Here is a 17,410-nt window from a genome sequence, read left to right on the forward strand (position 1 = left end):
AAGAAAAAACACTCCAAGTAGATAGCACTATCAGCAGTAGTGCTGAGAAGGGCATTCGCCTAGAAGCATTTTCAGTACTTTTGCTGATAGTGTGTCTGTTTGGAGCATTTTTTCCTTACAAATTTCAACCCCCACTATCCGAGGCATTTTTCAAAAATGTTTCAGATATCCTGGGTGTCGAGACCATTTTTTTAAATCGAGTTTTGGAAAATGGGAATCGACTTTAAGAAAAACGAAAACGGGAGTCGCCACCAATCTTTTTAGGTGTGATTGGATCACCTTATAAAATGTTTTGTTTTAAAACATTAATTTTGGTCTACGAAAGTCGAGAAAACGGATTCGGGAGTCGGTTACGTATGAGGAAGGGTTAGCACCCTCGTAATGCCCAAAAATTAGTACCTAATTGATTATCAAGTGTCTTTAATGTCGGAAATTTGAAAGTTTTAAGATGCAAACCTCTTTCAATTAGAATGTCTCAATTTTGAAAATTAAGGCTCACTTATTTCAAACGAGTCAAACATCACATCCAGTAAGTTAGGACGCAACATTTTAAAACCTTCGAAACTAAGCTCGTCTTTCGAAAATTTCTATCTCAAAACAACAAAACGCCATATCCAGTAAGTTAGGACACTATGTTTTGAAATCTCGAAATAATTGTTTAAGTTTTGAAAACTCAAAATCACTTAGAAGGGTGCTTGACTATTCGAATTCAACGAGAAAAGTAGCAACCCAGTAAGTTAGGGCACTACCTTTCTCGAAGTTTCCAAACATCAAGCATTGCCTTTTAATTTTTTTTTTTTAAAAACCTTGGAATATTATTTTTAAATGACATTTTAGGATGACATATTAATGCATCATGAAGCATAGATGTACAAAATATTCTAACATTTCCATACAAACATAAATAATATCATTATGAAAAAACTAAATAACATGAACATACGTTTAATGAAAAAAATCATACTAGGGTAAATATAAGATAATAAACAAATAAAAACATGAGTAAACTAAAAGAAAAACATAATACATGCAAAATTATACAACAATATATATCATAAAATAGCACATAAAAGAAATAATTAAACATAGCATATAAAAAATAAAACTATGCACAAATAAGATAAAAGACATACACTAAAAAAATGAATAAATAAAACATTTACAAATTATAAAAATATAATGCAATAGTTCAAAATACATGAAATGATAATATAATATATATACATGTATAAAAATATATATTTGAAAATAAACTATATAGAAAGGTTAAATATTATAATATATAAAATACATAATCAAATGTATAAAAGATAGGAATAAATATACATATTTGAAAAATGAAGAAATTAAAATAAAAAAAGGGTTGAAAAACTAAGATAGACGAAGATAAGAACAAACCACAGAGAGTAAGAACGCAAGAGGGAGAGAAATTTGAGTGAATGCTCTCAAGAATTCTTATTGCTTCCCAAAACTCAAGTGATTTACAATGAAGGGAGAGGCATCTATTTATAGTTGAGCCTCCCCAAATCCAACGGTACAGATCAATTACATCAACGATTAAGATTAAAGGATATCTACAAATTAAATCTCCAAGATTACAAGATCATATCTTCAAGATTGCATATCATATCTAAGATTGTATCATATCAAAGATTGCATATCCTTAAAGATTATATTTCCATATTAGTCAAGCTCATAGATGGACTTTCAATCTTTTCAAGTAATGGGCCATTTCGATTGGGCCAAATTATATGTTTGTAGTTTTGTGCTGGACTTGGACTTTTTTTTTAAAATTATTCCTGGGTCCGGGCAAAATTGAGTGTCTACACTGGGAATCTCAGGATATTTTTTTAGAACCCATCTAGTCAAAATTATTTTTTTAGAACCCATCTCGTCAAAATTATTTTTTCAGAACTCATCTCGTCAAAATTATGTTTCCAGAACCTATCTCATCAAAATAATTTTTCAGAACCCATTTCGATTTTTAGTCAAAAATAATATTCAATTGGTGTAAATACGAATATTTTAAATATTGAATTCAATTATTACAATTATTACGTTAAATTTTAATCAATTAAAACCATAAAACCCTAACCCTAAAAAACCTAAAACCCTAATAATAAAACCTTAATTAATAAACTCTAAAAGCCTTAATAAAAACACAAGGAAAAATGCATTGACATGGATGCGTTTTTGCTTAGTACGCTGAGCTGGAAGCGTTTTATTGGTCAGAGGGGAAAAATACTTCTAGCTGGAAGTGTTTATCTGATTTTTCCCTGAAAACGACAAAAGCTGGTCGCGTTTTAGCAAAAACGGCCTATTTTTGTCATTTTAAAAGAAACTGGCCCATTTTCTTAATTCTAAAAATATGGATTTTTTTTGGTAATTTGGTCTTTCACTTTACGTGAACTTTATGTTATTTTTTAATTTTTTTAATTTTGATTTTTAAATTTTTTGAATATTTTTTATAAATTTTAAATTATTTGTTAATATGACATATAAGACAAATAGTATCATGTTAATATGAAGTGCACATGGACAATCATAAGAATTGTCAAACCAATATCATTAAAATAATAATATTGGCGCTTCTATTAAATAAAAACAATTTAACTTTTTTGAAAGGTTAATAACTAAATTTAACTAAAAAAAGAATAAGAACCTATCGATAGGATGTATAAACTTTAAAGGTTGAATTTATTATTATATCAAATATTTATAAAAACACATTAAATTCTATGAAATCTATAATAAAATTTCATTTTATTATATGCTTAATATATATAGGTATTTCAAATATGTATATATAGGTGGCCAATGAACCATAATTGTATTGGCAAAGCTAAGGTTCTAATACCTTGAGTCCCTACGTTTAATTATAGTTAGTTAGTTAAGTTCCATTTGAATTGATAGTGAGATTGAATTTGGTGAAATTCAAAATATCAATGGTAGTGAGATTAATTATTGTAGCAGTGTGATTAAGTATTATAATGATAAGATTAAAATCAACTTTAAAACATGTATTTAGATTCAAACGCAACAATAATAATAGCAAGAGATTGAAAATTGATTATGAATGGCATTACATTAAAAGACAGAATTACCTAAAAATGCCAATTTTTAAAAAATAATTACTAGATTAAGCCATTTTCTCGAAAAATGACGGGAATAGGCCGATTTTATGAAAACACTTTTAGTTGGAAGTGATTTCAAGTGAAATGCAAAAAAAAAGCTTACATCTAGAAACGTTTTCAAAGTATTTGTAGGAAAATGCTTCTAGTTCAAAGCGCTTTCACCGCATAAGCTAAAAACGCTTCCAGTTGGAAATGATTTCCCCCAACAGTCACTCAACCCAATGTCCATTTAATTAGCCGTTGGGACCAACGGCTCCCCCCTCAACGGTCATCCCCCCAATTTCATTTTTCTATTCAATTCAATCTCAACTCTCTCTCACATTCTCAAATCTCTCTCAAATTTCTCTCAATTCCTTCATAATTTCTCACTAAAAATTTATTTCTCTCTCGACTCTATTTTATTAAAGAAATTGTCATAAGTTTTTCGTAAAATATTTTTATATTACAATTTATTTCGTGTTTTTTGAAATTAACAATGGCACAATTTTTAATTCGTTTGGATAAGAAGCACATTTCCATCGATCAATTACAAATAGTAAGCTTTTTTATCATATTTAATGTAATTTAATTTAAATATTTTATTGCTATATTGGAATTTAATATTTTGTATTTTTTTATATATAGGTGAAATATCAAATTTTGGAGACTTATATTCATAATTTACCCGCTCCTCTATCACCCTTAATTGAACTGTATTTAAGAGATGCAAGATTTTTGCACGTGGCCCTTATTGGTCGAGGGTGTAAATTAGACCCCACAATTGTAAGTGCGTTGGTGGAAAGGTGGAGACCCGAGATGCACACATTCCATCTTCTATGCGGCAAATGCATTATCACTCTGGAGGACGTATAGTTACAGCTTGGGTTACTGGTGGATGGGCTGGTGATTGGGTCAATTCACACAACTGATTAGATAGACGTATGCAAGCAACTTTTGGAGGGGGTTTTGGAAACCATTTTTAAAGCTTGAATAGATATGAATTGGCAAAGAAGAAATTTCGGTAGGCTCAATGAGGATTCAACTAAAGTCCAAAGAGAATAGCACGCTTGGGCGTACATCCTTATGATTATCGATGGTTTCCTAATGCTCGATAAGTCACAAAATCTCGTCCATTTAAGGTGACTTCTAAAACTCATCAACTTTAGAGAAGCAGACGAACTCTGTTGAGGGTCAATCATGTTGGGGACGTTGTACCGGGAGATGTGTCGAGAGACTGAACAATAAAAAATCAAAATCGATGGTTGCATGCTTCTACTACAATCATGGGTGCGGTACCAGCTGCCCTTTTCACATCCTCGAGCGGGCTACCCTTATACATTCTCACTCGTAACAAGGTAAAATTTATTAGTTAATATATTTACCATAATAAATTTATTTAAATTTTAAATTGTTGTGTTAGCATATTATTTCAATATGTGGAACTATGGGCCGGGTTATGTGGGACTACTTGTTAAGCTTCGAGATATGTGACTTCTGTTAGACCAACAATCGGAAATGGATGTATCTATTTTTTAAATTTGAATTAAATAATATTAATGTAGTTCATTTAAAAATTAGTAGTATATAGATAACTATTTTTTTTTAATATAGTTTGAATGAACACCTTACTCCGATTCAACAATTTAAGAATGCATCCCATCAGAATTCTTGGTCAATCCCAACATCTAGCATGTGAAGGTGCCATTGGTAGTGTAGGCTACCATGGAGATACATGAGTCAGATAGAGTGTTGTAGCAATTCAGGTTTAGGCAATCGATTCTAATGGCACCTCAAGACCTCAAAGATTTGCATTGTGTAGACTTGTAGGGAAGGACGGATGAGAATTGAACTACATTCCACGCCTAATATATCAATATTTAGAACAATATGTACAAGTTTTTACCTACTCGCAAGGCTATTTTCGCTCCCGGGTTAGTCTGTTATTCGAAGTACATGCCATAATTTAGGGTCCAAGGTAAGCTATATTTGTTAGGTGAAGACGCGAGAGGCAAGCCACCACATACGAGGAGGCCACGACAGAGCTACTGAGGCGAGTCCATCGTCTCTACCGATGCAAGAACTAACACTGATGGCCGCACCACCACTGGTCAGTATGACTCAACTTATTCTGGTGCTTATACCAACCCCTTATTTTTTACACAAATACCACACATTGCACCACATTTTTTTTGCTTCTACTTCGATGCCAGGTTTTTCTTATGGACCTTCGTCCCCGGCATATTACATGTTGACGCCATTGACATTTTCGACGACTACGATGCCGACAATGACATATAGGCCGTCCATGTTTGGGGCATCGATCGGGAGTCCAATCGTTATGCCATTGGTGTATTGGACACAATATAGCTATACCCCTACGCTGATGGTGTCGAAAACACCTCCAGGGTCAATGTTCCACCAAGGTGGACCATCTTCACAACCACCTATTTCTAGATCGAAAGATACACGATTGCAACCAATGAGCAACCGATCGCAATCAACTACAGACGAAGGCGAAGAAGATGAGAGGCACAACCTATATCGAAGGTTAAACCAAGAAGGAATCACAGTGCGTATAATTGAGTAGGTTTTCTTTGTAATCGTTGAAGAGAGTGCATATTTTTCACTAAGTTAGGCTTCGCAAATATAAAGAACCCGAACTACATAATCATATTCTTGTGTCATGTATATTTACTATTTTTCATTTTGTACATGGAGAAGTGCCTACAAACTTAGACACTAAGGAATCTAATTCAATGTTAATACTTTGACAAGTGATTTGCTTGTGTTTTGCGTGTAAAGATAAATTATTCAACGACTTCAAATTTGATATTTTTATAAATTTGGATATTAAATTAAAAATGAAAAGTACTTTTCTCAAATCATTTTATTTACCCACATCATGGAATTTTATGAGTTAAATAACACTAATTAAATTAATTAAAGAATACAAAATAATCAAATATAATTATAAAAAAGAAAAATCAAATGCACATAATTATTTTAATATTCGATACAACATTATCCCAATAAAACTATCAAATTTTACTTCTAAAAACCCTACCAACTATTTTAAAAGATTAAATTACCTAATAGGTCCTTATATTATATGTTTAGGAGCAATTTAACCAATCTATTATAAAAGTGGGCAATTTAATTAATATACATGTGGTTTTGAAGCAAATTGATAAAATTATAAATGAAAGTGTTATAAAATATTAACTGACCTAAAAAAGTGGGTAATTTAATATTTTTCATATTCTAATTAATTTTTGCCACAATAATTTAAACTAATATTTTTAATATTAAAAGTTTTCATGGTATTAAATTATTTAAGAACTAAATTGCTGTTCATAGGAAAAAGTTAACCTTTTAAAACCATCAAAACATAATCTAAATTTCTATTTTAAAAAAATATTTTCACATAGAGAATGTATAAAGTTGTTGTCAGGACGGATTTAGGATTTTACTCCAATGGGGCAAAACTTTTAAATTTGAATGACTTTTTTTAAACGTAAAAAGTATTAATTCTTCTCGTATACTTTTTTTATCAAACAAATTAATTTAATGTTTTTTAAAAGTATGAATGATTTAACTGTAAGAATAATTTAAAAAAATCACACTATATAAAATTAAATATTTCTTTCCAATATGCAAAAAGAATAAGTAATACTATACTAAAATTTCATAAATATCACTATAACTTCAAAAATAAATTAAAAAACTTGATCTTAGTCATATTCTCAATATTAGGCATTTTAAATTGTACTCTCTGTTTTTCATAAAATCAAACTCATCAATGATAGAATTTATTAAAATTCTTAAACTATACTCATCAATGATAGAATTTATTAAAAATCTTAAACTATTTTTTTATATATGCCACCAAATATATTGAAAGAAAATTATTATTTATTCTGCAAATTCTACGGAGGGACTGCAACCATGCCCCTTGGATCCATCCTGGTTGCTGTTATCATCAAATTACTTTAGTTTATTTTAAATACCACATTATTTAATATTTTTAAAATAAAAGATTAGAATAAATCCGGAAATGCTTTGGAATATACCAAGTTGACAGCGACATTCCTTACAAACAACCGCCGACCATTATAGGTTTCACCGAGGGTCCGTGACGCATCCGGTCACCAAATATTTTTCTCCGTAGCCGCTTAATCTGAACGTTATCGAGGGATGAAAGGGATCCATAATTTTCAACGTAAAAGCAAAGAAATGGGTCCCGCCCCATAGTCTCCATACCAATAGGAATATGACACGTGTTTAAGGGGACAGAGCTGTTGTGTCCGTGTGTTAATAATTTCTTAAGAAAATTCTATTCTATCTCAACGAAAAGAAAAGTACAAGTAGAGAGAGTTGGGCTGCTTCTTTTATAACTCACGATAATGTTTGCAATTTCTCTTCTTCTCATACTTCAATTATTTTAGGGTTTTCTACTAATAAAGGACATATTTTTAAAATTCATTATATATACTTAATTATTATATTTATTACTTAAATTTAAAGGATGTTTGGTTTTACATTGTCTAGTTTTTACATTTTATGTAAGATTGTTATTTTATTAAATCGTTATTGTTATAAAATTTATTCTTGGATAAATTATTCCATTAATCAATATAAAGTTTTGATCATTCCAAAAATCATTAACTTAATTATTACCGTTAAAGAAATTATTAATTTAATTATTTTCGTTCCAATTTTTCTTGTTAATTTGAATTCTTGAGATTTTAGGATTATACATTTGAATCAACCTCATTTCTTCTTATAATCAAACTTTATAATGGTAATGAAAACAATAGTAATGAGGATAACCAACAACATATGAAAAATCAAAATATTACAAATTATAAATTAATGTGAAAAACAATTCTTACATGATGTGTTATCTCAATAACTCAATCAAAATAATTAAGAAAGGGTTGAATTGGCCCTTTAAAAATTTAGTAGAAACAATGGAAGAACATGAAACAATGAACGCAACGATTTAGAGTAATTTAGCCTCAATTGCCTACTCTATTACCTTAAATTTCAACAACTAAGGATTTTCTTAAATTCACTAATTTGATAAGCTTTTGAGGACAATATTTAACCTTACAACTCTCTTAAGATTTCTACCAATATCTTAAAACTCAAATCCTCTCAAAGAAAAACAAATAAGCAAACAAAAAGATAATCCTTACAAGATCAAAGTGTTCGGTAATTAAGCACAAAATACAAAAAAAAAACTTGAGCTAAATGAAAACAATTAATGCTCACAAGTGCATATACAGAACATATGAAAAAATTTGTGCTGTAAGGTTGATAGAATGACACTTTTAGCTTTTTGATCTCTCTTGTTGTAAAATCTTTTGAAGATGGTATTTACACTCGTAAATTGATTTCCAACCGTTGTGTTGTTGAAAAATCGAATTTAGAAAACACAGCAGAAAATAAGTTTAAAGAAAAATCAGAGTTTTAATTTTTTTCCAAAACTAGAATTTGGTTGATAACTAAAGTAATAAACACTTAATCAAAATTGTACCTTTTCGATTCGTCTAAAATGAACGCTTCGACTAAATAGTCTTCTCCGCTATCCTAAAACTCACGTCTGTCGAGTGTGGGCTCGTTTCAAATCAAAAAATTTCCACAAAATTACCAGTGGGGTAACTTCATAATTTCTCTAAACTTTTGAATCAAGTTGTATATAAGAAAAATATCTCTAGAAATCTTTTGAAATAGTTTATTAAGAGAATTTTCTCTTTACAACTTTCTCTTTTTATATAGGGAAAGTTGTAAAAATTCAGCTATGATTAAACTTAATCACTTTAATATTAAATTAATATAATACTTATCAGGATGAATATTAGATTAAATTAGATTAAATTTAATATTAAGATAATAACTTTAACATTAAATTAATAAAATATTATCAAGGTAAGTATTAAATTAAATTTAATATTAAATATATTAAAATAATATTTTTTTTGAAATAATTTATTTGAAATCAAATTATCTGGTAGAGTCTTAGTAGGAGTGTGATTCTTCCACTACTCAATTGTCGAAGAACGACCCACCGACTACTAGAATGTTATCGTCACCACCACTAACATTGTTGTGTCCGATGGTGCCACCGTAGGTGCGACACCCTCACGGCACCTCGAGTTGATTAGGTTCAGGCCTAGTGATAGCCCGACTGGTCCGATCTAGCCATCGGTTGGACCGTTAGCCGGGTTTCAAATGCCAAACCCAGTTTGACCAATTTTTTTGGGTCTGGATCTTGGTTTTGGGTTTTCGAGCCTAATTTTCGATATCAAACTCAATTTTCAAATTCAATTACCCATTAGGCCAATTGTTTTACTGACAAAATTAATTTTTATATTAATTTAATTTTGCTTGATCAAAATTAAACTTTTAAAAAATCACTGAGATTTTCCAAAATTAAATTTCAAGAAAATTCTTTAATCAAATTCTCTAATTGAACAATTCTCATGACCCCCTAATTTAATTCCACATCGAATAAATTGACCTAATTAAATTATTTCTAAAGTCGTAGAATTTTCTTCTAATTCAAATGCAATTCAATCATGCTTTTGTTGAGCTAGTAGATGGACCAATTAGACACATACAATTAGGCTCAAGTAATTGCAATTATGTCTAAAAGCATCGTTCTGATAATTCGCAATTTACTTAATCACGGAGTTAGTCCACAAGAAGTAGCATGATTGAAAACTCCTTATTGTATACTCTTTACGAAAGCAATTCATCCAACTACTTTGTTCAATGGCCTCATCATATGTGTGTTACCCTCATATGATATTCTTGATTCCTTTGAGTTAAATTCGTTCACTCAATACTATCCTATTTTATCTTATTGTCATCATTATATCTTCTTAATGATTAATATTACCACTATTAACAAATAATTGTGATAAACTGCTCTTTAAGAATAAGCAATCTGTGGCCATGTTCCATATTTATCAATCCATATAATGCCAATGAGAGGATATTGTTAATTATTTAATCGAGTTATGAATTCCATTGTTGCTAGTAAAGTCATGCCATGCACAAGTCATATACCCGACATTCTAGCTATGACCTTGATCATATTTAGAGCATAAGCCTCCACTTATATCAAAGCACATGAATTACATACGTATGGTTAGTGACTAACTCAAAATTTAGGTAAATCACACCATGAACATCACAAGTGAATTAATTCACAAACGGGTTCAGAATTAATTCAACTTGGACCTAGTCCAATACATCATTCTTCCAATGAGTACATTTATGTCTCTACCCGTGGAGTCAACTACTCTGATAGCCAAGACTAGCCATCTCCCCAATTAGAATTGTAGGCAAGATAATAATCCTTCCAAGTATTTGAATCAAATGCTCATTTTGATTTTTTTACGAGATTACAAACTCGTTTAAATTATTTATTGAAATACTCATTTTGATTTTTTTATGAGATTACGAACTCGTTTAAATTATCTATTGAAGTAAGTTGTCTTTCTCACAATGTAAACGTTCTTACAGTGCCACTTATTATCAGTTTGAATTTATACAATCAATGAACTAATATTTGTTTGTCACAATTTTGCTATGTATGTAAAACATGAAAGGCAAAAACACAAAAGATATAAAATGAAATGTGAAATTAACTTTATTTATTTATTCATCGTTCATATACATAGAAAACAATTACATGTTTACAATAGGGATACATTTCCCAACATGTGGTTGTTGGGATATTGAATAAAGCTGTTGGGGATGAAAATATCAGTGCATTTATTTCACCTGCAATAACAAGTATCGATATTTTTTTATCAATATCGATACTATTACCATTTAATGCATCAATTTAGTGACCGTTAGCTTTATTTGCATTGATACAAAAGGAAAATTATCGATACCTGATAAAATGTATCGATAATTTTTAAAAGGAATCGATATTGAATGTGTTTGTTCAAAAAATTCTTTGAAGTTAGAATGCCAATTTTGTATAGATACTGAAAAGAGTATCGATAAAAATATCAAGGTATCAAACGATAAGTATCAATATTTTTAATTTGATAAAAAATTTCAGAAGGACATTTTCATATCGATTTCAGAAAATGTATTGATAAAAATATCTTTGTATCGATACTTATTGAAAAATATCGATACTTTTTGTTTTGAGCAGTTTTTCTCTTGTTTAAAAAGTTTTCAATCGATTTAAAATTGTTTCACCTGAATTAAAAATATTTGAAGTGTTTTGAACTTTTCCCAAAATATTTCTAAGTGTTCAAAGTATTCTCTAAGGTATTTGGAGACTTTAAAAAAGTTTTTACTTTGAACTTCATCAATTCTTTGTTAAAAATAATTTTAATTATTATATCAAAATAATTTATCAAATAAAGCTTAGTTCAACATTATGATAATTAAAAATTGGTTTGAGTTTTAATATTTTTATAGTGTGAGTATTTAATAATTTTTTTGAGCCTACAATCAAAATACAAGTTCGAGTAATCACAAGTATTGAAATATTACAAACGAGCTATCCAAAGTAATCACCATGTAAAATTAAACTATTATAGCAAAAACATATTAAGAATTGGTGCAATCTAGACTAAAGCCAACAAACTAGACTTAGTTGAACTAAAACTCACACATGATGGGATTTAGAGACCTACGCATATAATTGCACATGGTAGGTCTCAAACCTAAGTACTTATGACCCAAGGCCTCCACCGTTACCAACGAGCCAAAGTCTTATTGGCAAGTATTTAAAACATTTTTTTAACGTTGGAAAAAAGGTACCAAAAATTAGAGTTGAACCTTGAGAGCAACATAGTTAGGGCCTATTTAGTAGTGTTTAAAGAAAACACTTCTGGCTCCAAAAGAACTTTTGGAAGAAAAGCTGTGCTAAACAAGCTGCTTTTGGTTGAAATTTTTGGTAAAAGCACTTTTGAAAAGGAGAAGTTAAAATTTTTAACTTTGCCTCTCCCAAAAGCATTTTTAATGTTTACTTACTTTTTCACCTCTCCAATAACATAGTACTTTTTTTTCCCTTGGTGCTTAATTACAAATGTGTTAAAATTATTAATTAAAATAAAAATTTTTAAAATACTAATTACAAATATTTTATGGTTATTTTTAAATATTTAAAATATAGTTTATATATTCTAATTAAATTTTATAAATAATTAATATTTATTACTTAAAATATTTAAAATTTATATTTCATATATTAAAATATTAACAACAAGTTATAATAAATTTTTATATTCTTACTAAAATATAATAATATTAGCTAATTTAAATATGCTTTAAATGCATATTTGTTACTTGATAATAACATGTCTAAAATGAACATTTTATTTTTCAAATTTACTTTTTGATAGTAATGCTAAACACTCAAATTTTAAAGCAAACTTTTTAAAAACACTTCTTAAAAGCACTTTTTCACAACATTTTTTAAAAATACATTTCAAAAGTATTGCTAAACTAGCCTTTAGTACTGTACCAGTGGGCGTACTGTTTTTATCTTGGTATTGGTATGTATCGATATCAACATATTTTGGTGTACTATTTTAGTTTTATCGATGTTTTAAATATTTTTCTCACACATATATAGTTTAAAATTTTAGTTTATTAACAAATTATGTATTATTGATTAAAAATAAATTATATATTATATATAAATTATATATTATATATAAATTATATATTATATATAAATGTAAATATATCTCAATTACATCCATATAAATATATTTACATGTAAATATAAGTTTTAAAAGATCAATTAAATTCAATAATTTAATGTAATAACTTTTAATTTCAAATGTAATTATAGAAAATTAAAATAATATAATTATAGAAAATTAAAATGGTTTAACTGAAGATTTTAAAATTAGCTTAAAATTTTAAAATTTTGCATCAATTGAGATGAATCAATATTGATCAAAATGGGTCTAAACAATTTAAAATGTCTTAAATACACTAAAATTTTAATCGAGAATTAAGATTAAAATAATATAAATCGATAAATACAATCAGCACTAATACAATACCAAGTACCATATTATGTGATTATGTCCAAAATAATGAGAATTAAATTCCATAAAATATCTTTGAAATAAAAGTACGAGGTGACTCGTAAAACACGAGGACCGGCCAAAGTATAATCACATAAATGAAAAAAACAATGTTTAAGGGGAAAAAATAATTTTTATTTGTTGTATTAAAACAGTCATATCCAACAACCCACTTATCTCACACTCGAGAAATCCATTCGAAACGAAAATCTCGAGAATCTCTTTCATAGACGCCAAAAGTGGCATTTTATGGGTCCCCCAAACCCACAATTCTAATGCGTAAGATTAAAAAAACACCACCTCTATCTTTAACTTTAACTTTCAAATGGTTAAATTTTAATATTAATCCTTATATTTTGTGTAATTTATAGATTTAATTATCATATTTTAATTCAATCAATTCTTTTATCATTACAATTTTGAATTTTGAGGAAGGGGTTGGTAGAGTTCAAATCCGTGTCACCTAAATGTCTTACCTGCACTTTAATCACTACATCAAACAAATCTTAATCAATTTAATAAATATAAATTTTTATATTTTTTTTGAATTTTGAAGTTTCATACTTGTCTCATATGGTAATTATTAAATTAAATTATACAAATTTCAAAATATTATGCAATAAATATATTATTATACATGTAATACTGCATTGGCTTGCTGTTTCCATATCATACTTAACAAAAAAGCTACATTATTTTATTTAATATATTTAATGGTTATTGTTTGAATTCAAATTAAAAATTTCATATTTAAAAAGTTTAAAATTAAAAATTATCAAATTAGAAAAATAAACTGAGCTCATAACTTACAGATAATATGATCTACTAGCAGAATATGATCTAAAGATATGACTATTATCGTATGAATCATGACTAAAATTTAAAGTACTAAAATTACAAGGATTAAAATTGATGAAATTAAAATACATAGACTAAATCACAACTTATATATAGTACATGGACTAATATCAAATTTAACCTTAAAAATTAAATTACTAATTTAGTAGTCTTTTTTCCCTTTCACAATTCCCTGTTTGTTTTTAACATTGCTTTTTACAATTTCCAAAATGGCGTCAGTGGCCACCACTTTTAACAAAAAAGGGAAGCGTTGCTGTTTCGCCACCTCCTCCTCCTCCTCCGCCACTTTCTCTTCCCTTTTCTTCACTTTCATCATCTTTAACTGTCTTCCAGGGTTTTAATATTGATTTTTCAGTTTCTTTAATTCAACAAAAGAAAAAGTAAAAAAAAAATAAAAATGGCGACTTCTAAGAGACAACTCAAAGCTATGCTTCGGAAAAACTGGCTTCTTAAGATTCGTCACCCTTTTATCACTGCTGCTGAGGTTTCACTTCTTCGTTTTCTCTTTGTTGCTAATTTCTTATTTAAATTCTTCAGTTTTATCTTCTATTCATTGATTGATTATTTGTTTGTTTGTTGTCGTGTTGCAGATTTTACTTCCTACGATCGTAATTTTGTTGTTGATTGGTATAAGGACTCGTGTTGATACTCAAATTCATCCAGCTCAACCGTATGTCAAGTTTTCTCTTCTTAATTTTTGTTTTATGAATGGATGATGATGAACTGATTGCTATTGAATTGATTTAGATATATAAGGAAAGATATGTTTGTGGAGATAGGCAAAGGTATATCCCCTAATTTCCAACAAGTTTTGGAGTTATTGTTGGCCAAAAGAGAGTATATAGCCTTTGCACCTGATACTGAACAAACAAGGCAGATGGTTAACTTAATTTCCATCAAATTTCCCTTATTGCAGGTACTCTTTATTGGTTTGTTTTTGTTTATCTAGCTGTTATGAATGTTGGCAATAAATTTATTTATTCTTCATTTCTTATTCTTCCTTGTAGCCAGGTTATAGTTTAGCTATTGCATGCGAGCTACAATCCCTGTTTTTTGGATTTTTTACTTTTACTGTAATTAGCAATTTCCCCTTTTTTTTGTTGCATTCATTTTATCACTTACCCTTATGAAACTTGGTTTCCTGGTTGCAGCTAGTCTCGAAAATATACAAAGATGAGCTCGAGCTGGATACATATATACAGTCAGATCTGTATGGTACTTGTGATTTCAGGTAAGTTGAACTCTTTTTACTATGACATTGATAGCAGGGCATTTTGCCGATTGTTGTTATGTGCTTCTCTGTTGACATGAACAGTTTTAAGAGAATTAAATGGGAAGCATACGGTTTGGTTACTTCTACCATGGGGATCACTTCTCCAATAGCTCTGAAGGACTTTAAATTAATAACTAAGATTGCAGTTAACATAAACTTGAACTTAGGTAAAACTTATAACTTAAATGGTTTACAGATTTTTTTTTCATCACATCCTGAGCATTAGGAAGTCCTTACGTAAGTGTTGGCCTGTTTCCTTTTTCTAATATATTCTTCTAGAATCTTGTGGTTAGACATGTTTTAATTACCTTGTCCAAAAAAAAAAAAAAGGGTTGTGCAGAGAACCTTCACAGTTATTCTATATTGTATGGTTATGAGGTGGCTTTAGTGTTCTGCTGTTGTTCATCTTTTCAGATATTCCCTCTTCACATTTGCCTACATTGGATTCTGTTCATAATCTAAAATATCTTTTTCTCATGTGAGAAAACTTCATTAACTTTGAGTTTTTCTTGGTCTAGGAATTGCTCAAATCCCAAAATTAAAGGAGCAGTGGTATTTCATAATCAAGGTCCTCAGTTTTTTGATTATAGTATTCGCCTCAATCACACATGGGCTTTCTCTGGATTTCCTGATGTTAAAAGTATCATGGACACAAACGGCCCTTACCTCAATGACTTGGAATTGGGTGTTAATATCATACCAACAATGCAATACAGCTTCAGTGGATTTTTGACTGTATGAACCAATAGTTCCTCCTTAACAGTATTCTAATGTCACATTTTGTTTCCTTGGGTTCACAGTTTTCGTTGATATTCTTTTTCTCAGTTATGCTTATCCTTAGAGTTGATAAATAATGGTGATGGATTTTTTTGTTCTTTTTTCAATTTCCAGCACCATAATTTCGAATGATGGAATAGATTTTTAATGTGCATGCACTTTTATATATTATACATCATCAAATGTTGCCTTTCCTTTGCTTCCTTTTTATCAGAATACGGGCTTCATTGAGTCCCCCACCTGTTAATACATCATATGAGTGCTCTGATTTTTTCTCATCTATTCATCTTCCTTTTTCTTTCGCCATATTCTCTACATTGTGAAAATATGGTCGTACTTCAGTTATCATCCCAAATTTGATGAAGTAGACCTTGCTATAGTTGTTGAAACTTTTATACTTTCTGCAGCTCCAGCAGGTTTTAGATTCATATATCATATTTGCTGCTCAGCAAACAGAATCTGCCATTGCTAGTCAAGATATAGAAATAAAAGCATTGTGCTCAACCGGTGTAACATCATCCGTCGGGTTACCTTGGACACAGTTTAGCCCTTCAAATATTAGAATAGCTCCTTTCCCAACTCGAGAATACACAGATGATGAGTTCCAATCCATCATTAAGAGCGTCTTGGGCCTGTTGTATGTGCCTCTTGAATTAATGTCTCTGTGTTAGTCTTTATTAATTTTACATCAAAAAGTTTTCTCATTTGCTTACATGTTGATATATTGTTTATTGTTGCCCTGCCTTTGGAATGAATAGGTACTTGTTGGGATTTCTCTATCCAATCTCTCGCCTGATCAGCTATACTGTGTTTGAGAAGGTTTTTAATGACTATAACAGTTATAATTTTGACATATCTAATATTTTTAATTCTGCTTTTGTTTTCAGTTCTTAACATTTTTGATATGGAAGATATTCTTTATTTTTGTTTTTTTAAGCTCTAAATCATTTTCCTTTCCAACATTTCAGGAGCAGAAGATAAGAGAGGGTCTTTATATGATGGGATTGAAAGATGGGATATTCCATCTCTCTTGGCTCATTACATACGCTTTTCAGGTTAATTTTCGGCTGTGAACTTCTAGTGAACAATCATGTATTTTTCCCATTCTTTGTACTTTTGATGGAGTGTGAGGTTGTTTTCTATTGTTATTATTATTTATTTCTGTTTGAATTTTTTTTTCTTTATTCGATCATTTAGGTTATAAATGTATGGAATGCTGTTTGTGGGGATCAATTGCTCTTTCATTAAGCTGGCAAAACTTTCATTCGAGATTAGATGAAGTGTTAATTTTCCTACATATAATTCAACTATTC

The 17,410-nt window shown here is 29.4% G+C and overlaps 1 protein-coding gene across 1 annotated transcript in view; it reads left to right on the forward strand.

The window, feature by feature from the left end:
- Positions 1-14,194: 14,194 nt before the first annotated feature.
- LOC108482899 (ABC transporter A family member 1) overlaps positions 14,195-17,410 on the forward strand; it is a 32,202-nt gene continuing 28,986 nt past the window's right edge. Inside the window, exons 1-8 of the mRNA XM_017785998.2 lie at positions 14,195-14,531; positions 14,638-14,717; positions 14,795-14,963; positions 15,199-15,278; positions 15,839-16,055; positions 16,505-16,734; positions 16,856-16,916; positions 17,066-17,152. Of these exons, the coding sequence (XP_017641487.1) occupies positions 14,445-14,531; positions 14,638-14,717; positions 14,795-14,963; positions 15,199-15,278; positions 15,839-16,055; positions 16,505-16,734; positions 16,856-16,916; positions 17,066-17,152 (1,011 nt within the window). The 5' untranslated portion in view covers positions 14,195-14,444. The remainder of the gene's footprint in view (positions 14,532-14,637; positions 14,718-14,794; positions 14,964-15,198; positions 15,279-15,838; positions 16,056-16,504; positions 16,735-16,855; positions 16,917-17,065; positions 17,153-17,410) is intronic.

The sequence above is a fragment of the Gossypium arboreum genome, chromosome 1 (assembly GCF_025698485.1).
Source record: "Gossypium arboreum isolate Shixiya-1 chromosome 1, ASM2569848v2, whole genome shotgun sequence".
Taxonomy (NCBI): domain Eukaryota; kingdom Viridiplantae; phylum Streptophyta; class Magnoliopsida; order Malvales; family Malvaceae; genus Gossypium; species Gossypium arboreum.